Source organism: Neomonachus schauinslandi, chromosome 7 (assembly GCF_002201575.2).
Source record: "Neomonachus schauinslandi chromosome 7, ASM220157v2, whole genome shotgun sequence".
In the NCBI taxonomy this organism is placed as follows: domain Eukaryota; kingdom Metazoa; phylum Chordata; class Mammalia; order Carnivora; family Phocidae; genus Neomonachus; species Neomonachus schauinslandi.
In genome coordinates this window covers 90,429,448-90,455,589 of record NC_058409.1, presented here as the reverse complement: position 1 = coordinate 90,455,589, position 26,142 = coordinate 90,429,448, and the positions used below count along the sequence as shown (strand labels likewise).

The 26,142-nt window shown below is 38.9% G+C and overlaps 1 protein-coding gene across 2 annotated transcripts in view; it reads right to left on the bottom strand.

Moving 5' to 3' along the window:
* Window positions 1-303: 303 nt before the first annotated feature.
* FBXW11 (F-box and WD repeat domain containing 11) overlaps window positions 304-26,142 on the bottom strand; it is a 121,559-nt gene continuing 95,720 nt past the window's right edge. The window contains exons 6-13 of one of the 2 annotated variants that reach the window (XM_021701239.1): window positions 21,434-21,571; window positions 18,037-18,155; window positions 16,761-17,010; window positions 13,966-14,084; window positions 11,484-11,594; window positions 10,512-10,590; window positions 9,266-9,451; window positions 304-2,738 (exon numbers count right to left, since the gene is read on the bottom strand). In XM_021701239.1, coding sequence (XP_021556914.1) covers window positions 9,290-9,451; window positions 10,512-10,590; window positions 11,484-11,594; window positions 13,966-14,084; window positions 16,761-17,010; window positions 18,037-18,155; window positions 21,434-21,571 — 978 coding nt within the window. In that variant the 3' untranslated portion in view covers window positions 304-2,738; window positions 9,266-9,289. Of the gene's footprint in view, window positions 2,739-8,637; window positions 8,658-9,265; window positions 9,452-10,511; window positions 10,591-11,483; window positions 11,595-13,965; window positions 14,085-16,760; window positions 17,011-18,036; window positions 18,156-21,433; window positions 21,572-26,142 lie in introns of those variants that run through there. The other variant, XM_021701245.1, reaches the window with a different exon arrangement.

Genomic DNA, 26,142 nt, shown 5'->3' with positions numbered 1-26,142 from the left:
TGGCATTCTCGCACACAAACCCCTCAAGAGCCAGAAAGCAGTCTGCTTTCAACTCCACTTTACAGAGCAGATGATTTTTTAGAACTACCAACCTTAATGGTACGTCAATGAATTACTGAAAGAACGTAACAGTTTTTTGAAAAATTTCTTAACAGAGCATCAGAGTATTGCAACACTTTATTAAGAGTATTGGCTTTGAATTAGTAGCTGAAGTAACAATTGCATGAAGCCAGATTAGGTGTACTGCATAATACTCATACTTGATTTATTGACATTACTTAGCAATTTATTGGACAAAAGTCAAACTTTTTGTTTTTTATTAAGCACATTCCACAGTACAAAGCTGTCATGAATAATATCTGTACAATTTAACAGTTTTCATAGCTGTTCAGACACAAATTTATTTCAAACAGATAATTGGCAAACATAATTAATTACAAGTTAGAATTAGACTATCCCAGTGCTTTAAAACATTAATATAGCAGTAATTTACAGTTGCTCAATTATGGTTAGCAAAATAAAGTCCAGGGTACGGCTGGGAATTACTACTATAATCCCAGAAAGTCAGAATTCCTTGGGTGCCAAAGTCCCCTGCTATAATTTAGTAGGCACAATTCAAAGGTTGTGTGCATATTCGAAGGCCATGATCTCCCAAGGAACAAGAACTTCTATATTAAACATGCAAAAACAACAACAAAAAGTCCATTCGTTCAGAAGAATTGCCTCCTCCCCCCGCCCCTCCCGCACCCCTGGGCTCTCCTAACCAGTTTGATATAAAGCTGTCATGTGGAGAGTGGTAAAAGTTAACTCACTTCCACAACCACTGTCAAGCTTACAACATCTACCTCACAAATAGAGATTTCCTTATTTTTTTTTTTTTTTACACTTGGAGACTCAACTGCTCAAAAATAGAAATTAATTTGGTACCATGTGGGAGGGAAGGATGTATTTTTAGAAAAGGAAAAAGAAAAACTAAAAAGCCAAGCCAACCCAAGAAACAAATCACATACACACACATTGATCCCCACACCGTTCTCAATGCAAAGGACAAAACAGAGCCCAGGGCCCTTCCCTTTAGTAGTAGAGTGTGCTTCCACGGGAAGAGGTTTAGTCAACAGGAGGTTCTTATTGGTCCTTGAAAATGTTACTGACATTCCTTAATCTTTGGAAACAATGGCAAGGGGCAAATCAGAACCTAATATTGAACAAGGGAAAAGGAGTGCCAACCGAATGCCAAAGTCCTTTCCGTGCACGGTCAGCGTGATAGTGCCATTCACACATTCGGGCTGCAGAGCACTTGGGAGTTTGGAGAACCTGCCAGGGCCACAGCAGCAGGTGACACCAGAGATGACGGGAATGGGATTCATGAGCTTGAAGCTTTGCACCACGTAGGAGTACCCTTCCACTGGAGATGGGCCTCTGAACCAACCTGACCTGGTGTAACGGGCTCCAACATTATGAGCAGGCCTTGTTAACACCCTGGTGAGGATGCGACATCCATGCTAGGATGCATGCATTCCAGAGCCACGAAACCCAGTCAATAGGGCCTTCTTGTTCCTCCCTTTCCAGGGTTACTAATGCACAGAATGATCTTTGACAGTAAAGTCAAATGAATACCATGGGAAGTGACCACTAGTACTCAGGAGTATTTATGACGAAAAGAAAAACAAAAAAATTTTAAGGTACCTCTCTATTATATATGCTACACAACGAATAAAACATTTTGTGTTAAACTTTAGAAATTACATTTTAAAATAAGATTCCCATTAAAAACACACACACCACACACATACACACAAAATGACAATGACAAAATAAAAATATCATATGAATACTGCAGGAAGGGTCCTAGGTAATCCACATCAACCCTGGTATCAGGTTCTTGAGCCCAGCCCATGGCTAAGTGCGAACACACTCTGTATTAGTGTCTCAGGCACAGGGGCCCTGACTCCAGCAACCTTGAGGTTAAACTGTTATGTACATTATATCTACATGCGGATACAGTATTTTAAATTAGGAGGCAAGCACACGTGTAAAAGTGTTACTCTACCAAATATCAGGAGATGGCTGGGGTACAGACAGAATAGTTAATAAAAGAAAAGAGCTATATTACCTGTTGGGAGATAATATAACCTGGCTTATAGTTCTTTAAATTAAAAGAAATTGGTACAGAAAGGAAGTATAATCCAAAAAATATTACTAAAACAATCCAGAGAAATTTTTCCATTGTCCAACATGTTCCTAATACAGGTCAGAATTCATAATGACTTGGACGGTCAAAAGGAGAATGCTAACTTCTGAAAAGGAAAGCCCTGGACATTCTGGGTAGGTGTTTGGCACCCAAAATTTCACCAAAGAAGAATGCTGTTTCTTAATATCAGACCAAAGTGCAAAGCAATATAAATTAGAGGCCAGTCTTCTCTTGACGGTCGATTTACTTCTGTAAAACAGACTGTACGTTCCTTTTATATGAACAATTTACATTTGAAGCATTAGATTTTTTTTTCACTGATGGGGGGAGGAAATGGGCTTCTGTTCTACTGGAAGTCGGTGAAGCTAAGGTATCCTTCTCAAAGTAGAGGCCGGAATCGGAGGTGAGAAATGTTGGTACTTGGAAGAGTTAGGCTGCTTTGCATCTACCCAGCGTCTAGAACCAATTCCAGCTTCTTAACTCAGCTGTGAAGAACTCCCTTAGGCATTTGGTAGCCATGTAGCCAGTAGTTCAAGACTAGGAAACCCTGGGAAAACAAAACAAAACAAAACAAAAAACAAAGGGAGTATGGATGGATATTCTGGTTAGACATGGAGATATACACCACAGTCCGTCCACATCCACACAGACATGTACTTGTGCACACATGACATGGTACTGAGTTTTAAATGTAATCAGCATCAAAAATAAAAGCTGCAAGTTGTTCTGAGTGTAATACATACCAGGCATCATATTTATTTAAACCTTGCAACAATCTTACGAGGTAGAAACTATGATATCATTTGATGAATAAGAGAATGAAGGCTCAGAGACACTTAGTTCAAAGCATTAGCCATTAAGGGACAGAGAGCGGACTCGAAGAGATGACTGACCCTATAACTTGTCAACTGTCAGTGCTTGCTAAACATTATGCATATAACAAAATATGCTTCATGTTAGATTTTATATTTAGTATTATCTTTTATGACATCCAGAGCCTACGAGGGCTGGTCTCGTATCTGCCTGAGAGCCCTCACCTATCACTGTAAAACAAAAATATGAAAAAGCTAGTAAATAAAGTATTCCTTCTAAATAGAATGCTAATCAGAAGTTACTTCTTTTTTAAATAAATCATTTATAAAAGGACAATACGGTGTAGAGGGAAAGACTACTGAACGTTACACATTGTTTTGACCATGACCTTGAGTCAGAAACACATTTTAGTAATAATCTCTACCTTCATCTATGTAGATAAATATGTACACGCACACACGCACGCACATACCTAAACTTATCATTACTACATACAATGCAGGCTGACATTTTCTATTCTAAATTTCATCAAAACAAAGTCAAAATCCATTAAAATGACTTCACAGTCACTAATGGGTCACAATCCTTTCCAAACACAGCACTAAACCACTGGCCTAGAAGATTTAAAAGTTACCTTTATGTCTAAAATTCTCTGACAAAAAAAGAGAGAGGAGAGTGATTTTTTTAAAGCTTGTGTGTTTTTTTAAAGGCAACTTCGCGAAAAGGTTGTCAATTTTCATAAAGATCAAGAATCCTTCTCAATGAGTTCAAGAGAGATTTAATTTCATTCACTGCTGTTTTCGCATGAAGGATCTTTAAGAGTATTATTTGTAAAATAGTAACGCCCACAGATAAGAAGCAGGCACTCTCAAACACTGCTGGTGGGAAAGTAAAATGACTTAACTCTTCTGGAGAGTAATGTGGCTCTGTGCATCCGAGTCTTTAAACATCTTACCTTTTAACCTAGACACTGCAGACATTTCTAGAATTTATCCAATGGTAACGAAAGCAAAGATTATGGGTGCCTGGGTGGCACAGTCAGTTGAGCAACCGACTGTTGGTTCTGGCTCAGGTCATGATCTCAGGGTTGTGAGATCGAGCCCCAAGTTGGGCTCCGTGCTCAACGAAGTCTGCGTGAGATTCTCTCTCCCTCTCCCTTTGCCCCTCTCGCTCATGGTCTCTCTCTCAAATAAAGAAAATAAATCTTTAAAAAAAAGGCAAAGATTAAGCTAAAGAAATGGTCATGGCAATGTGTTTTATAACAGCTAAAAGCTGGGGGGCAATATACATACATAACAACAGGGCCTATGCAAACAACTGAATATTACCTTTGCCATTAGGAATGGTAATTTAAACAATACTGACATTATGGACATATAAGAGTTTTGCAACAAATGAAAAAAAAAGTATTTTAAAAACATGTACATTTCTCAGCCATAATTTTAAGAAGCCTGAAAGGACATATACAAGGAAATTAACAATGGTAAGCCATGAGTAGGAGTTTATTTTCTTCTTTTGGCTTATCTACTTATTCTAATTTCCTAATAATGATCATATATTGTCTTGTAGTAAAAAAGAGAGCTACTGTATATATGAGGCTCTTAGGAGTTAGTAATTTTTAAAAAATGACTCAGCAAATAAATCTATTGCTAAATTTCCTGACACAGAAATACTTTTACCTTATATTTTAGGGTTGAATATTTTACTGCAAGGTTAAATCATCATTAGGGTAGTGTTTCTTATTATGCATAAATCTTACAGTATCACATGGTAATAATTTTTTTCATGTTACAATAAATGAAAAGAATTTGGAAAAGAGCAGTAAAATCTATAGAGCTGACTGCCAAGGTTGTCAAAAGTAATTCACTTTGAAGAAACAAACACATTTGAGGTTTCATTGTTTGTGCTGCTTAAAGAGCAGATAAGATTTTTCCATTGATTTATAATTGTGGATCATAACAAGGGCAGTTGTTCTGAGATTCCCAAAAAGGGGGCAGGAGGAAGGCCTAGAAGAAGTAACACCAGTTTCCCTTCCACCACAGCCAATGAGAGAAACACCACTGGCAATCATTATTTCATTTCTCAACCAAAGAAATCTTGTTTCAGGGCACTTAAAAGTAATATATAAAAGTTATCCAATTTGTGGAAGTTTACTATGTTCTAAATTTCATCTATTAAATATGCCAGAAAGGGGAAACATATTATGGATGTCTTGGATTTTATCACGTGCCTCTCAAAACAGAGTATAAAGACAAAAAACACGTATCAAAAATACAAAAGAGTTACGCTTAAGTTGTTCTCGGATACACCTATTCCCCTGAACCTATCCATTATTCCAGAAGCTCAGCTATAGCTGCAGTTGGCCATGTCCTATTTTATGTGCTTCCCTTATGTGGAAAAATAAAAGCAGAGGCAGGATGCAGCTAAACCAATATGCAGATGAAAACGTATAGTTTAAGAAAGAAAAAGAATGAAGTTTAACAGAAGATGTGCAAGGCTTCTACGCTAAAACCTGCAAAATACTACCTAAGAGAAACTGAAGACCTAAATAATAGAGAGATATACCATGTTCATGGATTGGAAGACTCAACATTTGTTAAGGTGTGAATTCTCCCCCAAAATGATATAATTCAATGAAGTCTTAATTATAATCCCAGCAGTCCTCTTCACAGATTTTGACAATCTAATTCAAAACTGAATGTGAAAACCTAAATAACCTAGAATAGTCAAAACAATTTTTTTAAGTTGGAAGATTATTATACACTATGGTATTGGCAAAAGGACAGCCACATAAATCATGGACTTAGAATAGAGTCCAGAAATTGACCTACAAATAAGGGGTCAAATAATTTTTGGACAAAAGTGCTAAAGCAAATTCTATGGGAAAAGGAATCAAATAGTGCTGAACAACTAGACAGCTATTAAAAAAAAAAAAAAAAGACCAATGACGTTCTCATCTCACACCATCCACAAAAATTAACTCTAACTGGATCAAAGATATGCTGGTCCAAATAGTAATCACTACCTCCACGTAGCTATTTAAATTTAAAGTTAAGTAAGGTATAATTAAATACAATTAAACATTCAATTAAGTTCAATTAAAATATAATTTGAAATTTAATTCCTAAGTCACACTGGCCACATTTCAAGAGCTCAATAGCCCCAAATAGCTACTGACTACCAGAGTGAACAGTGCAGCTATAGAAAATACACACTCATCTAGTGACAGAAAGCAGGTCAGTGTTTGCTAAGGCTGGGAGGGGTCAGGCTTTGACTACAAAGGTGACAGAAGTGAACTTTTAGGGGTGATAGAAATGTTCTTACCTTGATTGTGGAGGGAGTTTCAGGGATTATACACATTTGTAAAAACTCATCAAACGGTACACTTTAAATGAGTACAATTTTTACACAAATCGTACCTCAATAAAATTGATTTAAAAAACAACAACAGGGGCAGGGCAGAGGGAGACCTGTACATCTAGGTACCTGTCTATGTAGGGAACCTATCTAGTACCCGACCCTGCCAGTTCAGATGACTTACTCCAATTTTTTACTGAGTTATATGTTTGCTGAAAATGACTGCAGGAATACACTATAGCTGTCACACGCTTATCTGTTTAAGGGCAAATTCTTATGTGGCCTAGGAGAAAAAACACAAATAGGTCATTTTGGCCCCGGGTGTCACCTGCCCAACAAACATCAATAAACACTTAACAATACACTTACGCACTCTACTGAACACTGGAGTTCCACAATAAAAGGAGCTCCTCAGCCTTGGGAAGGAGAGAGGCATACAAACTATTTCAGTATCAAATAATAAATTAAGTCAGATGAAGTACAGGGGCAAAGGTGGGGGTGTCTAAAAGCCATAATAACACACACAAGGGGAGGGATATGGTAGAGCTCTGCACTATTATAATGTAATTAGAGAAAGAGAATTCAGTCTGGTTGCCACTCTAGGTTTTTGGAAGGGAGGAATGGGAGACTGGGACACGGGGAGGGTGGATAGTGAGGACAGAAGGTAACAGCTAGATGTTGAAACTCCTGTCAGCTAACTGAAGTAGTTGAACCTCAATCCTGAAGAAACAGGAAGCCAGTAAGGCAGAGGATGGCAGGGGCAGGGCTTAAGAAGATCCTCACTGAGAGCAGAACGGAGAGTTGGAGAGGGAAAAGAAAGACCAGAAGGGAAATCAGTTTTCATTTGGGTCCATTCCTCCTTCCCTGTATTTTCCTTAGGATTTCTGGGAAGGGAGGTTGAAGTGGGGAGGAGCAATCATTCAAGAGATCCTTGTCTTCTTCCTCTGTAATTCCCTATAATACCTATTTTAAGACTCGATTCAATAAATGTAATAATTCTGCCATAAGGGTTTTTCAGCTTATGAAGAATCTATCCAGAGAGAAAGCAGCAAGCAGATGGTCACTATCTTGAGAGATGGTATGAACACACTTGGGACCAGGGACAGCACCTATGTATGTGGCTTACATGTCATTACTGCTCACCTCCTACACCCAGGCAGACATTGACAACCCGTCACAGCACCTATCCCTTTGGGGTCCATAGAGGGTCCCAGAATCCTTCCAAAGGCAGTACTCCAGCCAGGCACGGCTGATCAAACTCAGCCAGCATGAAGAAAAAGCTTATTTGCCATTCCTGATGCAGACCCTTGGTTTATCACTAATAGACGGCACAGGGGCAAGACCGGAGGTCAGCAAACTTTTCCTCGAAGAGCTATATAATAAATATTTTAGACGCTGCAAGCCATGTCGTCTCTGTGGCATCTATTCATCTCTGCCAATGAAGTATGAAAATGGCCAGAGGCAATATATGTAAACAAATGAGCATGGCTATTATAATAAAACTTTTTTTTTTTAAAGATGTTGTTTATTTATTTGACAGAGAGAGAGATAACGAGAGTAGGAACACAGCAGGGGGAGTGGGAGAGGGAGAAGCAGGCTTCCCGCCGAGCAGGGAGCCTGATGCGGGTGAGCTGAAGGCAGACGCTTAACGACTGAGCCACCCAGGTGTCCCTATAATAAAACTTTATTTATGGACACTAGAATTTGAATTTCACATAATTTTCATGTGTAATGAAATAGTATTCTTCTTTTAATTTTTTTCAATTATTTGAAAGTGTAAAAAGCTATTCTTAGCTTGCTACGGTAGGGGAATAAAATCAGGCAGTGGAACAAATTTGGCCTCTGGCTATAGTCAGCTTACCCTTGGGTAAGACAAACTTCCTGGACATCTGTGTTTTCGGTCTTAAGAGTCTTAAGAAATATTAGAAACAATGGTAACTTGGTGATCTAGGAACCCTATCTTTTCATCAAAAAGAATCTCACAATTCTGCACATAAACTTCCTTTACACTTTTAATATTTAATGGACGGGAAAATATGTAATGATAAAGAGCCACTAAGTATTAAGTAACATTTTAAAATAAATATGAATTTTATTAATCAGTCTTTACATACATATATACACAGTAATACAGATAAGTACAAACATATTTATTCCATCTACAAAGTTTAACATGCACAGAATTTATTGGCCCCTTGCAAAATTTTCAGAGTTGGAAATACTGCTCCAGATGAACAGGGCCATCGGTTCCCAGGACACAGCCAAGTAAGGCTTCTCATCCTCTAGGCTGGACACCCTTAGTAATCAAAACATGCCATCATCAATGGTTACAATGGCTCTACGTTCTCCTGTAACCAGAGCAAAGGGCTCTGCTTCCAGGGTACCTGTTGTGTCTAATGGATGAAGAACGGGTTTTAGGGCCTTTCTCAACAAACACCTTTCTTTGATCCCTCTTCTAGTGAACAGTGGTGGTGGGTGGATTATAACAGGGGCAGAGGGAGAATTTTGAGTGTTCGGTTGATGGTGATTTTTTTCTTTTCAAATAAAAGAACTGAAAAACAGGAAAGAGAAAAAGGAGATTCCTACACCCTAAAACAGAATTTGAATGACTTTACCTGAGTTAAATTGATATGACCTAGGAAACCATTTAGGAAAACAGTTTTAAAAAACAGGAATCACACTGTCTGCCAGTGTGAAAACCCCCAATATGTAGGATTCCAATTTCAACCTTATTTCAATGTGACTATAAAGATCTAGCCTGATACTGGAACTCTGCAAAGCTGAGGCAGCTAATAAACACTAACTAACCACCTCGGTTCCTACCAACAGGGAACCCAAATCACAATGCTGCCCCAAAGGGAAGGTGAATTCAACGAGCAAGATTAAACATGGGGAGGTACTCACCTGAAACGGGTAAAGTGCAGACTGTTATCTGGAGATGTAAGTGTATGTTCTGGAGGGAGAACGGGTCTCGTTCTGGGCACTGGGAGGCACATTTAAGAAATCCCAAATCAAAATAGTGTCATCGTGGGAGCTGCTGATGATCTGAAATTCATCAAACTGCAGCCGAAACACACGTCCAGAATGTTCCTGTGAAATGTAACAAACTGATGAGTAAAATGAGACCTTTACAATCCCTCAGATCTCACTATCAGTGACCTGGCACAGGCTGAAAATGCAGCTACTTATCCATGCTTCCTAAATAATGTTCCAGAGTTTACTGAGCTTTGTCCTTCACCCCAGGAGCAAATACTTTGGCTTTTCCTTCTAAGCTTTTTCTTTGAATTAATCTTTGTATCTGAGATCCTGGCTCATTAATAGGTCAAAGAAGAAAAACTATGTGATCACTTCACCAAGGATCTTGGAAAGGTAAACAACAATATTAAATACCCATGTTTGATACACTGTAAAAAGCAGAGCCAGAAGGATAATGTTTTTAACATTACCAAGAACATCTATCTGAACCACAGCCAAAATCAAAATTAATGGTGAAACAGAAGCATTCTCATTAAAATCAAGAAGAAAACAAGAATTGCCCTAACCATAGTTCTGCATGTTCTAATCACTGCAAGAAGCAAAGAAACCAAAATCAAAGGTAAAGCTACTGAAAATAAGAACAATCTATCAGTATTTTCAAACAACTGTCTCCTCATCAATGGAACAAAACCAACCTATTAGAAATAATGAGCCTGCCAAAGTTGCTAAAGCAAGATTAACATATAAAAATAAAATATTTTTATATGCCAAAGCAATAATCCAGACAATATAGACTGAGGGGAAATTCCATCATAATAATACAAACATGTGCTGTATTATAAAAATATAATGTAACCAGATACCCACAATTAAGAAATCTCCCAAATCTACAGGAAGGAAATATTTTGTGCTCTATGAAGAAACCAATCCACCTACAAATGAGGATGCCTGCTTTCACATTTTAAGTTGTATTAATGCTCCTTAGGAAAGAGCTCACTGTAATGTAAATGTCAAGTATTCTCTGATTTTGGCTAAACAAAATGAACAAAACGGCGCATTTCTCTGAAGGCACACTGTGAGATACACAGCTTTCTTGTGATACACCTAGGCAGGGCTATCTGCAGGTAGCCATCCTCCAGCGCAAGAACCGCTCTCATTTCAATAGATTACATACCACCAACGTGCGCAAACACAAAGTGCTTGCTGGAGCCCGAGGGTCCAAAGCAGCTTGCAAGTCCCAAACTTTAATTTTCCTAGAAAAGAAAAGGAAATTGCAATTAGTAGAAAAGTTACTATTTTATGTACTGTCAAGCACTTCCTTTGACAGAAAGGAGTGCATCTGAACTGCTACTAGAAAAGCGAATGGAGAACATGCTTATGTTTTTACAAGTTATTTAAACCAACAACACTTGATTTGGGAAAAAAATAAGGACCTCCACATTCTCAGAATTGCTGAAACTGTGAAGAAATATTTTTTCAGGGAGACAAGAAAACAACTTCAGGCTATCTAAATTCAGTTCCTGACTTGATAATCTATGTCACCAAATTCATTAATCAGGGGGCTCTCTGGGGCTGAGTAGGTGCTGCTGACAGAAGCTAGGGCTCTCCATGAAATTCCAGGGATACCTTTCTTCAAACTAAGCAAATGCTCTAAGTTAATAATAGGACCATAAACAGACCAACTAGTCCATTTGTGAAGTATACATAAGGTCACCTTGAAAGGTTTACAGTTGCCATTTGCTCATTTAAAGTCATGAGGCTTTTTAAAGAGTATTTGTTCAATTAAACAAACGGGGAAAGGAAATGTATCACTGAACACACACACACAGCTGGCTTAATTAATAGGGCTAAGGCTAAGAACTGAATTCCTGCACAACCTAAGCTACTCCCCAAATCTACAATAATGGTTAAAAGTGTAAGCATAGGAGTTACAGAGGCTCTGCTACTGGAGGACTTGGGGCAAGACCAGTCATCTTTCTGGGCCTGAGTGGCCTCACTTGACCAGGCAGTGTAGTAACATCTGCCATCCGTCACCACAGGAAGGATCTAACACAGAACTGGCACATACATAGCTGCTGAATGTACAGCGCTCGTTTTCCCTCTAGATACAGTGACAGCAGTGCATTTAAAAATCTGAAATACATACCCATCATAGGCCCCACTGACAATCCTCTTGTTATCAAACCGGATGCATCGGACCAATTCTTCATGTCCCTCTAGGACTCTTAAACAGGCACCACATTCGATATCCCATAGCCTTGGAAGTAAAACAGATCTCTGTGAAACAACTTCCCACACATGATTCACACTATCCTTGAGTTCCTTGTATCTGTTCCATACGTGATTTTCACTCTCCTGGACTTCTTTGTTTCTATCTCACTCCCAGTCCATGCTATCCACGTAGAAAGATATGTATGTACATTTATACCATTTGTATATTTTAAAGCACTAATTTGGGGGGCGGCTGGCTGGCTCAGTTGGAAGAGCATGCGACTCTTGATCTCAGGGTCATGAGCTTGAGCCCCACGGTGGGTGTAGAAATTACTTCAATTAAAAAAAAAACCAAAAAACACTAATTTGGGTAGAAGCCTTACTTCTCATTGTATTTCCTTATTCAGTTTTTTTAATCACATGCATGTATTACTATTTAAATAAGATCAACGAATAAGAAACTTCAATTAAATTTAGTTCCTAGGCATTCTCTTGATGTCTGAATTGATGAAACCATGTAGCCAAATGGTATAACAAGGACTTTTCTGGGGGAGGCACAGATTACAGGCAGTAAAGAAGAAAAGGCATGTATGTGTGTGGGTCAGGGGAGGATATAATATGTATAGCCAGGGGGGTTAGGCTTCCACCCCAGGCACTTCTGGCCTGGAATCCATGAGGCCCATTGAAGTTAGAACCAGTGCACCAGCATGGTGGCCCTTCTCTCCTGATGAGGCCTAGGGACACCCCTTCTAGATAATCCTGCATACTAGGGTTGTCCAGTTTTTGAGGTCACAATGGGAGCCTCTCATTAGGTACAAGAAGTGTCTCAGAAATATAAACCCGTAGGGGGCGCCTGGGTGGCTCAGTCGTTAAGCGCCTGCCTTCGGCTCAGGTCATGATCCCAGGGTCCTGGGATCGAGCCCCGCATCGGGCTCCCTGCTCAGTGGGAAGCCTGCTTCTTCCTCTCCCACTCCCCTTGCTTGTGATCCCTCTGTCAAATAAATAAATAAAATTTAAAAAAAAAAAAAAGAAAGAAAGAAATATAAACCCATAGACTACATCCAGCCTTTTTCTTGGTATCTGATTTATATACAATAATTCTGAAAACTGAGATTTTTACATTTTTCTATTACTGATTTTTCTACATTGTCTGCCAAAAGAAATCATAGCAAACTAACATTTAGAAAACAAAGTTAGCAAACTAATTCTGTAACAACCTTTTCTTAGCCTCTCTACCAGTAGCTCTTACCATCCACCCCGTGAGTATTTGAGCACAGCCAGCCTCAGCAAATACTCTCATCAGTGTCAGTGATGATGGCTTCTCTAATCTACTGTGAACAGAGCCATTCAGCAGTGCCACTGACTCCAAAGTGGCCCCCTCTATAAACTATAAAGGAATATACATTACTACTCTGTAAAACCTCAGAGAGTCCGGTGAGAAAATTAAGGACTATCTACTACTGAAATAGTTAAGTAATACAAAGTGCGAAGATTCAGGTTCTCACATGACTTGCAGAATACCTTAAACCTTAAAATGATAAAAGAAAACTCACAGCAGTTTTAGCTCTATTGTTGTGGTTTCATTCCCTCCTTCCTTCCTTCCTTCCTTCTTTTAAAAATTATCTTGAATCCAATCTTTATTTTACCCAAACATTAAACAATTTGGTTATAAAAAAGCTACTGGCATATGTTAGGACAATGGGAAAATGACTAAAGATTGATGAATAGATATTTAAGAGAAGTTCTTTTTTTTTTTTTTAAAGATTTTATTTATTTATTTTGACAGAGAGACACAGAGAGAGAGGGAACACAAGCAGGGGGAGTGGGAGAGGGAGAAGCAGGCTTCCCGTGGAGCAGGGAGCCCGATGTGGGGCTCGATCCCAGGACCCTGGGATCACGACCAGAGCCAAAGGCAGATGCTTAACGACTGAGCCACCCAGGCGCCCCTAAGGGAAGTTCTTAATAAATAAAATGTTTAAGGATAGTCATATTTATTAGAAAGCAAGGTCACTGAGTGCTGGAAGGAAAAAAGGGAGATAAAATACAAGACAAAACAAGAGTGGAGATTCTGTAGCACAGTCTCTGCACGAGACAGATAAATAAAGTACACTCCTCCCAGCTGTTAGTGAGGGAGACAGGAGCTATAAGTAAGGGAAAGTTGAGAATCAGGCTAGAGCGTCCTCTGTTCTGAGGGTTTCTGGTATTAAGGGATCTTGGGTGGAGCTGATGTTTAAAACATGTGTACTGGGGGAATCAGTTTACCCGCTTCAGTATGCAGAGCCAAACAGATTAATAAAAGTTTCTCTTATTTGAATATCCCCCAAAGGCTCGGAGTCCTTCAAACCTCAGGACTGGGAGAGGAGTCAAAAATATGGCAAAAATCGGCCTGCCCTGTCAGCACACCAACTTCTACCCACCTTATGGTATTATCTGATGATCCGCTAACAACCAGCCGATCCCTGTACTGGAGACAGGCAATGCCTCGCTTGTGCCCATTCAGAGTACGAACAAATTCACAGGTACTCGTGCTCCAGACCTGTAGAACAGATTAGCAATAGTTTAAGAAAATGCAGAAAAGTCCCCTCACAATACACCTTTTAAAAAAAATCAGAGCCTCTAAGAATGACCAAAATACTTGACTATAAAATATGGTTCAGAGGCTGGGGGAGAGATTGGCCAGCATATAGTTTTCTTGGCTGTGGAGTGATAAAACAGGAATGAAACACAGAGGGAAGCTGTGAAGTCTCCAAACCTTGAGATATTCACAAAGAGAACATCTCCTGGATGGTTCAGACATTCACTTGCCTAGAAGGAAGAGTGTGGGCCAGATTTTATGTTTTCATGCCAGCTGACATGTCAAATCCAATGTAACTGATGTGAAAAAGTTTCACCTTTCACATCCTCCTCTTTTCCAGCAGAGTTTCTTGAACAGCTCCATTTGTTTTGACACATCACTCCTAATATTATGTATGTGGAATAAATAATCCCTCTTTTGTGAAACCATCTGCAAGACTTAGATGTTCACAGACACACTTAATATATTACAAGCCAAATAAGGAGATGCAAAGCAACCAAAGTGCCCTGAATTACTTTACCAGCTGCATTTGTAGTTGAAGAAGATAACTAGATATCCACATGCAAAAGAATGAAGTTGGACCCCTAACTCACACGATACACAAAAATTTAATTCAGAATGGATCAAAGGGCTAAATGTGAGAGCTGAAACTATGAAACTCTCAGAAGAAAACACAGGAGTAAATCTTTGTGCTCCTGGATTAGGCAATGATTTCTTAGACATGACAACAAAAGCACAAGCAAAATACAAAAAACTGATAAACTGGACTTCATCAAAATGAAAGTCATCTGTGCTTCAAAGAACACCATCAAGAAAGTGAAAAGAGAACTCACAGGATAGAAGAGAATATTTGCAAATCATTTACCTGATAAGGGACTTGTAACCAGAACATATAAATAACTTTTACAACTAAACAATAAAAAAAAATCCAATTTTTTAAGTGAAAGATTTAAATAGCTGTTTCTCCAAAGAAGATATAAAAATGGCCAAGAAGCACTGAAAAGATGCTCAATATAATTAGTCACTGGGGAAATGGAAACCAAAACCAGAGATACCACCACACAATTACTAGCATGGCGGTAATAAAAAAGACAGACAATAACAGGTGCTGGCAAGGATATGGAGAAACTCTCCAGGCTGATATTATGCATCAGCTATTTTGTAACAAGGCCCGAACCCTCGTGACTTCCAGGCAGTGATCTCGTTCCAATTGGTGTGACTGAGCGGTGAGTCAATGACTGCATACAAACCCTACCTGTCCAGCTTCCAGACCACTGAATCTAAAGTTTGATGCTACCTTTGTGATTTGTGGGGCTAGGAACTAGACACTAGAATGCTAACTAGTGCTGCTTACAAAAAGGTTTTTTGAGCCAAATCCAAACATTCACACATTGCTGGTGGGATTTTAAAATGGTGTAGCCACTTTGGAAAGAAGTCTGGCAGTTCCTCAAAATGTTAGACCCAGAATTACCTTTAAGAGAACTGAAAATTTATGTCCGTGCAAAAACTTGTACACAAATGCTTATGGCAGCACTATCCATAACAAATAAAAAGTGCAAACCACCAAAATGTTCATCAACTGATGAGTGGACAAATGGAACGTGGTACATCCACAATGGAATTTCATTCAGTCATTAGAACGAGAATGACGTACTAATACATGCTACAATGTTCATGGATGAACCGTGAAAACACTACACTAAGTGCAAGAAGCCAGACAGAAAAGGCCACATATCATATGATTACATTTATATGAAATGTCTAGCAGGGGCAAGTCCATGGACAAAAAGTAGATTAGTGACTGCCAGGGACCAGGAGAAGAGAATGGGGGTTGACTGTCAATAGGTATGAGGTCTTTACAGAGGGCAATGAAAATGTTCTCAAACTAGTGATGGCTGACACTGTGACTATACTAAAGGCCACTGGATCACAGGCTTTAAATGGTGAATCTAATACTATGTGAATTATATCTCAATAGAGTTGTTATAAAAACAGAACTAAAATTTAAAAAATATGGATACTGCTATCAGTGCATCTACCACATCCTATGAATCACCCTAGACTACAACTGTTTGTCTCATGCCTACCACCCACCACACACTGAGCTTCTTGAAGGCAGGAATGTGTCTTATTCATTATCATATCTGCAGCATCCAGCCCAGGGTCTATGGCATGGCAGGTTCTCAAAATTAAGTAAATAATGAATAAATCAAATCTCAGCTCTGCCACTAACTCACTATGTGGTCGGCCCAGTTCTTCACTCTCTGAGTCCCCTCTGTAAAATGGAGGCAATACCTACCTCAGCAGAGTGCTGGAAAAGATGGAGTGACATAGAAATGAAAATCTCCTAGCACACAGCACATACTCCACACGTTAGTTCTCTTCCCCTTAAAAATGTGATCAACAGTGTCATTTCATGCAATAGAGGGCCGCTCTGTATCCTGGACCCATGACCCTTTCCTCCTATCTTGCCTATGATTCCAGAAGCATGGAGAATGGGATTGCCTCAAGGGATCAAGCACAAATGGAGGAGAATAAAGATCTTGCCAGGTACCAGGTTGGTAAAAGCCACCTCTACTTTCTCTGTGTCCTAATAGGGACAGGAGTAAGCAGAGTTATGACTGAAAACACACTCACTTTGATGGTTCTGTCACCAGAGGCAGACACGATGTATTTATCATCAAAGTCTACTACATTGACAGCAGCGCGGTGGCCAACCAGGACACGGCGTAAAGTGATATCGGTGGCAGAAGCCATGTCCCACACAGCAATGGAGCGGTCCTTGGAACAGGTCACCATCAGTCCATTGCTGAAGCGTAAGTGCAGTACAGCCTCATTGTGGTGGATCAATGTGTTCAAAACTTCACCCGTGTTCACATCCCAGACTCTAGATGAGAACAGAAAAGCCCAATGCGTTATTGTTAAAACAACCAGGAAAAGAGTCCAGCGTCTGTACCCTGGGCCCATTCTTAGCAGGAGGCTGGGGAGGTGTAAGCTTCACTTGTATTTGATGACTGGGATCTGACACCTAAGATCATGCTTAAAAGGAGCCCCCAGAAGCAATTATTCGATTTGCTGAGAAGTACTGAGAGGGTTTCAAAAAAGGAAGGCCAATCCTGGCTCTGCCCAGGTTTAGGTTAATTTAATGTTAGGTATTCAGGGACAGTGCCTGTAAGCTTGTGTTGAGGACAACAAAAATGATTCTTCAAGTAGGTGGTCTCTGCGGGGAGTCTGAGATGACGGGGAAGGCGGCTTGGCAGCTGGGGAATTGAGGGCAGTTCCCAAGCTTAAGGTTCTTCTTGACCTTTGACAGGCCTCTGAGTCTATTTATCCACTGCAAACTAGAGACTATAAGTCATGACATCTCAGCAATTTCCACACTCATCTATTTACCCAACTGTTTTATGGACAAAGCCAGTATCCCTACTGCTTCATCCACGACATACAGGGTTCTCAGGGGCAGCCCTTTCATGCCATAGCTTTTCTGTAAACCCAATCTCCCAAGAGGACAAGTTCACACAGAGCAAAGGAGGAAAGACGCAGGCTTATATGGCAAAAGTAGGCCTAAAAGCACCGAGTCCGAGAAAGGATACTAAGCATGCTGTTGACTTTTTCAAATGTCTGGAGCATGGTCTCCCAGGAAAAAGCTAGCCTAACACTAGGTAATGTGCTTTTATACAAAAAGTACACTGCCATCTCTGTAACATAGAGCAACAGGAATAGGACCTACTTAACAAAAGTAGGTCTTTCCAGCCTACTTTGTTCAAATAAACCTACACCTAAAGTGGTTTTGAAAATACAGCATACAAAAACATATACAAAGTATGTGTGTGCTTATCCCAAAAAAAGGGTGCAATCTCAGTCTTCTCATGGAATATATGTAAGTTCAGACCAGTGAAGCCAAATCACTCACCTCACTGTAGAGTCTGAAGAACCAGTCACAATGACACGTTCATCATACTGGAGACAAAGGACAGAGCCAGTGTGTCCTGTTAACACTTTCAAACATTCCAAGCTGGTTTTATCCCAAATCTATTGAGACAAGATCAACCACAAACAGTGATTTAGTATATCACATTCTGATAAATGTGTTTGTCTCTGAACCATAAAATAAAACAGACCTGTGTTATAGTAAATAAGAGCAGTTAAACTTCAAACAGGTGGAAAATGACAAAAAGGAAGAGGCCATATTGAATAATTTCCAAAATAGATGTACTATTTTGCTTACTTTGTGCCTCTAACGATCATACTCATTATACTTTACAGCCTTATAAAGGGAATTTTTAAACTCTGAAAAGAGTTGGCTCACCCTCTGGAAAACAATGTGACAGTATCTATTAGGAGCCTTTAAAAATGCATACCCCTAACCCATTATGTTTATTGACAAAAATTTTAAAATAAAAAATGTTTGACATTTCAGAAAAATTTCAAACTAAACTATGAAAAGTTTTTAATGAGAGAACAGAATGCTTTATTACAGTAATGGTTTTTAAAAACCAGAATAAAAGCCAATCTATATAGTGACATAACCAATATGCATATTTAAAAAAGGAAAAATAGAGAAGAAAATGTTAATAATAGTTGGTTTTGTTCTCTGAGTGCTCTTTTTCTCCCTTTTGATCTTTCCAATATTTTCCAAGTTTTCAATACTGTCCCTATATAATGGGGGATGGGAAATCATTTTCTTTTAAAGATTGGATTGTTAAAAATAGATTGTGTGGACCTGTTTCTTCCCTTGTAAAATAATACTATCATGATTTACAGCATCCCTCAAATTTACTGCAAATAGCCAAGATATAACAAGTGCTACAGACATTTAACCATCTTTCTACAAAAGCAAGACCTATTAGAACACGTTATTTTGAAAGAGTGATTAGTAGGGCGCCTGGGTGGCTCAGTCTGTTGAGCATCCAACTCTTGGTATCAGCTCAGGTCTTGACCTCAGGATAGTGGGTCTGAGCCCCACATTGGGCTTCATGCCCAGTGTAAAGCCTACTTTAAAAAAAATTTTTTTTGAAAAAGTGATTAGTGATCCAGGATTGGTACAGAATGAAGTACAAAAGGTTTCCAACCACTGGTCTAGATGATCTCTCTAAAACACATGTATGCTCTACTGTTTATGTCATAAATCAAATGCATGCCTATTTTAAATTAAACATGGTATGCCTCTATAAATAGAATTCTTTAGAAACACATCCACTGTAAATGAAATGTAAGCCCATGGCCAGCCTACACTTTGACAAGGTCCTTACAAACCATTTTTATCTATTCCTTAAAGATAGTTCCCAAAATTATTATTAATTACATTAATTAACCTGTGGCCACAGATTATCAGAGCTATCAGTAAGTATGACATAAAAATAGAGTTCTGTGGTCAAATATGTTTTGGAAGTCGGGAAACACTGGATGTCTCTACTGCAGACCTTCTCAGAGCCTTTCTATGTTACTCTATCCTGTGAATTTCTATGAAGGAGGTACAGTGCGCAGTCAACTTGAGGACAGACCCAACAGAAATTACCCAGAAAAGACGGGGAGGGGGAAAGATTGGAGAAAATGTAAGACAATATCAAAAGATCTAGCATTTATGTAATTAGAGTCTCAGAAGGAGACAGAAAGAAAATGGTGCAGAAAAAATATGTGAAAAAATAATGGACAAAGACTTTTGAAATTTGGTGAATGAAAGACATAAATTTATAGATTAAAAAAGCTCCATGAAAGACTTCCTAGATATGACATCAAAAGCATAATCCATAAAAGAAAAAAATGCTACATGACACTTCATCAAAATAAAAATCTTCTGCTCTGTGAAAGATATCGAGAAAATGAAAACACAAGACTGGAAGAAAATACTTGAAAAACATACCTAAAAAAAAGGACTTGTATCCAGAATATGTAAAGAACTCTCTAAGTTCAATAATACGAAAACAAAGAACCCATTTTAAAAATGGACAAAAGATCTGAATAGATACTTCACCAACAAATATACAGATGGGAAATAAGCACAAGAAAAGATACATGTTATCATCAACCATTGGGGAAATGTAAATTTAAACCAAAAGGAGGTGTGTCTACATACCTATTAGAATGGCAAATATCAAAGGAAAAAAATATTGAGAATACCAAGGGCTGCCAAAGTTGCATAAAAAGGGGAACGCTCATTCATTATTGATAGGAACATAAAATTTGAAACCCAGCTTGGCCATTTCTTAGCAGGAAATACATACACTTACCATGAGTCAGTAATGCCACTCCTACGTTTTTATTCAAGTGAACTGAAAACCTATATTCTCACCAAAACTTGCATACATATTTATAGTGGTTTTATTCATAATTGTGAAAACTGGAAACATGGATGTCCTTCAACAGGCAGATGGACAAACACATTGAGGTACACCCATAAAGTGGATTACCACTTGGCGACAAAAAGGAATCAACTATTGCTAAATGACGACTCTCAAATGCACCATGCTAAGTATAAGAAGCCAGACTCAAAAAGTGAGTCCATTTTTATAGGATAGTCTCTAAAACGCAAAATTATACGGGCAGGAAAAAAAATATTTTAAAAAAAGGCCAGCGCCAAGGGGGAAGAATTAAACACAAAGGGGCTGAATAAGGGAACTTTGGGGGATAATGGAACTGTTTTATATCTTGATTTTTGTTACGGTCACACAATTTTTTGTGCTTGTCAAAACTCATAAAACTTTACACCAAAAAGAGCGAATTTTCCTGTATGCAAATTATAACTTTAAAAAAAAGTTAAAAAAAAAAAAACATGATGTTTTCTTAAATATGAGAAAATAAGCTACAAACAGTATAAAACAAAATCTGTCAGATCAGCTGCCAGACATTAAATACAGAGAAATGATCCAGTTTATCTACTATCTATTGAAAAGTGAATTAAAACATACAAATATAAATTGCTCTATCATTCTTTTGTGTTATCATCTGAACATCTGTCAGCACCCATAAAGGGTAATGACTTTGATTTACAGGCAAGTTAGCAACACTTCCACCAGCTAGCAAAGTCAGCAAGAGACCTGTGATACTGAGATATTTTCAATGTGCACCTAAACACAGAATACAGAATGTGAATGTGCTTAGAGAAGGATAAGAAGTGAGACAATCCAGGGGTCTGGTGTTAGTATAGGGAAATACTCTGGCTCTAGTTTTTTTAGAACCACACTGACGGCTGCCAAGATGGAGTGGAACAGATAAAAAACAATCTGGAGTAAACGGAGGGATTCGGTGATACAGTGTCTAACACATAACCACAGTTCTAAAAATAATACATACAAAATACAGTCATTCACCTTAATAGAATTATCTCGTAGGCCACTGATAATTTTTTCATCATCATACTGTAAACAGTAGACACCTTTACTATTTTCAGAGCGGCACTGAATCCTCTGCAAGTTGTGTCGTCCACACCGCCAGTTAGATTCTATAGTCTAGGGGGAGAAGGAGGAAACAGATGAGTTTTTGTGAATCAACTATTCTATTAGGCTTCAGACTTTAGTGTTGCTTCCAGGAACAGCATACCAGATACCCCATCTTGGTCTGCATAACTGTCTGTGGATAGGAATCATGCTCTTTTCCAAGTAAGACATTAGCCCAACAGTGTTTTTTCTCAAATGCTCCCTGACTGTCTGGCAACCGTCATAGGATTTCCAATGAGTTTGAGTTGGGTTTGAAAAAAAATAGCCTAGACAGAACTCAATATGTTTAAAGAATGCCTTTTGCACCCAAAACATACAAATAAACAGTAACTCACTGGGTCATTCTCTAATGCCAATTAAAACATTTTAACCACCAACATTAAGCATATATTGACAATCTATGTATCCATCCAAAGCACTGTCTTCTTCATTGAGAAAAGATATTGAACAACCATCACATGCCAACTACTACAGAAAGAAATTTATTTGGCATCTACTTTTAATCTTCTACCAGACTGAAAGGTCCTTAAAATAAGAATGGCACATTTCTGCCCTGGATTCTCATTCTTTCATCATTCATGTAACATTTACCGAGATGCTACATTATTCCACAATACTGACTGTGCTAGGTGCTGGGGATGAAAAGGACAGGAAGCATACTGCTTTCAAGGGAGCTACCACTCGAGGCACACAGGTATCTGGAACTGGATATACTCTAAACATGTTTATTTGGCTAAACGATCCACACATTAACCTTGGAAGGATGTTCTTATTGTTTCCCTTTTGCAAACATGGAAAGAGTGTAATTTCCTGAGGCCACAAAACTAGTAGCTGGACTAGCTGGAAAGTATACCCAGTTCTTCCTGACACGGAGTCCATGTTTTCCACTAAAATATGCAGTGTCTATAAAAAAGTATAGTCCTAGCTACTGAGGCAGTGAACATAGAGCATAGGATCAGTAACAATTCCAGATAACATATGAGTGCCAAATGAGTGATTAAAACTCTAAGTGCTGTAGGACACTTACATGAGATAAACAGTACTATGTACCATGTACTATGGCTTCACACCAGGGGGCAAAGTTTAATGAGAAAGTGGGTCATGCCCAGAGCACTCGAAGACCTAACCCTTGGTAGTGGATATGAGGCATTTTCAGGATCAAAGGACACTATTTCTACTAAGAAAAACCAAAGTGTAAACTCCAAATCCTGGAAATGAGGGGGCAAACCGGACTAAAATAATTGGTTACACCCAAGTTCAGGACACTGTTCGAAAGATGATCTCTGAGTAGTTAGTTATCTGAGTAGCTAAAAGTTTAATTAGTTGCTTTGCCGGAGAAAAGTGACAAATCTCAACTTCATTCACGATACGCACTTAATTACTGGCTCTGCTGACCTCTAACAAACTGTACTTCCTCTTACGTTGAAGGCAGTATGCTTCTGTGTGCTCTAAAATGTTAAAATGTTCTGAATGTTATGTGCCAGGTACTATGCTTTTGTAACACTATGCTATGTGTTTTAAATATTGTATAGCTAATTTACTCATCACAACTCTGAAGCTGAAATTATTGTCCTCATTTCACAGAAAAAGAAATGAAAGGCCGGAGATGGTGATATAGATATGCCTAAAAAGGAAAATGTTCCATCATTTGTGGTCTTTGTACTTAGCACAGGAGCCTGGAAATCTAATCCCTGCCCTCAAAGAGCTCCTATGTACAGCCCTAAGAGAGGGCAGAATCACATATGTCCAACACCCATGGGACGAAGGTGGGGCCATGGAGACACGAGGAGCGAGAGAACGCTCATCTGCCCATCTGCTACCAAGTCAGAGCTTCTTAGGCAGCATCATCATTTCTAGTAAGTTTGTAAAATGTGAGAAATAAAAGCACATTCCAAAACGAACAAAAGAAAATAATTCACCCCACTTCTGCTACTGCTACCGACATAGATAATAGATCTGCCTGTATAAGCAACTTTTTGAAAAGGGGTCCAGAAAAAAAAAAAACTTACTTAAACTGAACTCAATGCTTAAAATCATTTAGAGAACTAACATATTTTTAGATAGTGCCTGAGCCACCTCAGCAAGCTAAGTATACCAGGAAAACGCTGACTTAGGAGACAGATGTATTGGTAACAAGTCTTATTCGTGGCCAGTGACTCCTGGCAGTGGTTACTGATGTTCGGGCCACACCCTACAAGGGCCCAGAGTTGCTGCAGAATGCATGACTCCATATAAACCCTAAGTATTACAAAGCTGACAATGTAATATATCTTACACATATATATTGGATTATTTTAAAAATTCATATAGCTGCTTTTAGTTATAAAACAATCGCTTTAAAATATTATTGAATCAGTAAGTAGCTTCGTTACTCTACAGGTTTCAATGCAAAGGAGAAGTATATTAACTATCACATGGGAGACTGAAAAAAATAATGTAAAAAGAGGAAGTAGAGGAATCCCCACACCAAAAAGAATTTCCTACATGCTCTCCCCCTCTCCTGGAAAATGTTTTCTAGAACTGGGTGACTTGATTACAGTCTTTTACTGGACCTAAAAACCTAAAGATACAGCAGAGAGGACTGAAGACAAGCTGGGCTGAGGCAGTAGTCAGCCTGGGGTGCACACATTCCCGGAGAGTCTGGACAGAAAACCACTACCCGACATGAAAGGCTGAGCCATACCCTTGATCTCTGGCCCTCAAACAAGAAGCAGAGGCCAGGACCTCTCAAAAGCTCTGCTAGGTAACAGGCTCTTCTTCTAAGTTGAATGGAAGTTAAGAAATAGGAAATGGCTTAGCTTTTCAACATTCAGAAAAGAGACTAATTTTCTAAAACACAATTCTGAATTTTAAAAGAAAAGGATGGCCAGATAATTCTTCATGGGTCATTTTAGGAAGCTCCCACTTAGGGCTGTGTTAAAAAAAATTATTAGGTTCCTGAATCCCCAAACACTTGTAGTTTGTTTCAAAATGCCAAGAAAGGGACACTAAACCAGTTCAGGGAGCTGATCGTTTTGCTGAACACCAATCTTATGTAATTCCTAAAACTTCACTCTTCTCAATTCCCCAGGCCACCCACAAAAGAAAGCAGCACTTCCTGCTGACTGTGCCTGCCCCAAATACTACCTACCACCATATTTGACGACCTCAACTCTTACTAGAATGCTTATAAGCCAGGTATTTATTTACTTATTTATTTAACTTTAAATAAATAAATAAATAGGCCTTTAAAAATGGAAGACAGCCCATTGTGGTATAGAAAATACCTAAGTCAGTTAGCAGCTTTGGCAAATGAGCTGGGACTGTCTGAGCTGCAGTTTCCTCCTCTGTAAAATGGGAAAAATAGTATCTACTTCCTCAAAACTGTTGTAAGGATCAAGTGAGATTACATATGTAAAGTGCTCGTCACAGTGCCTCACATGATAGCAGTGATGCTCTTCCTTGTCCGCGGAGAACACGGACCAAAAGGAGTAGGCCGTGACCAAAAAAAAAATCTTCTCACCAAAATGTCAGGAATGGCTGTCTCGGTCTAGGCTGATACTTAACGCTGCTAGCCCCGAGCCCTCCCTAACCATTCCCAGGAAGAGGCTCAGCCTTCCAACGCAATTCCACTTCAACTCCAGCAGCAGGGATATAGGGCATACACAGGTGTACCTCTTTAATTATGCAGATACCTGCCATTTCACTCAGACATCATATGATATGGCTACTGTAGAGGAATATTTTGTGTTTTTGAGAACTTGTAAAATCCCCTTACCCTGTGCAAATTTTCAAAATACTGGGAAAGTAGCCATGATACACAGAGTATACAGCGGCATTTAAATTGGCAATAGAGTGAAAACAGATGTCTGAGTATGGAGGAATAACATTATTTTTAGAAGCCTAAACACAACTGGGTGGGTGGGCAAGTTTCAGCATTTTCTGGTCAGGACAATATTAATATCAAGTTTGCAAACCACAAAAAAGCTCCCCACTTTCCCTGAATAAAATGTGGTTTATTAAAAGGTGCGATACAACACACCATCATCTTACCAGTGGTCTATTCCAAGGAGAGTGCTTCAAAGGCTTTAATCCAGTGAATAAAAAGAGGGAAAAGACCTATTACATGAAAGAGTTTGCCACTACTCCGAGATGGCAACAGAAAAAAATCCAAGTTCAAGACAGAATTCTGATTGACTGGAGTCTATTATAACAACTTACATCTGTCTCCTGAGAGATGCTGGGGGGAAGAGGGGGGGCATGAAAAGAGAATGAGCTTTGGACTAAGAATCTCAGTTTTGATTAATTTGAGGGTTAAATTAAATCATTGTAGCAAAGCACCTAATAGTAAGCTCACCAGTAACAAGAAGAACAACTGAGACTCTAGATAGAGGAAATATGGCTGCTTCCTTTAGGAATGTGCCTCAGTCTTTCCAGGAATTCCTTCTCACCTCAGAGGTACTCTAAACCCTCTCTTCTCTCTGTGTGGCAAGAACACCCATGAGAGATGAACTTTCTCAGAAAGCTAAGAATTCTAATTTATTCTCCCAGACTTCATCTCTCACATCTTTATTTCCTGAATAATGGGGATTGGCCACACTAAG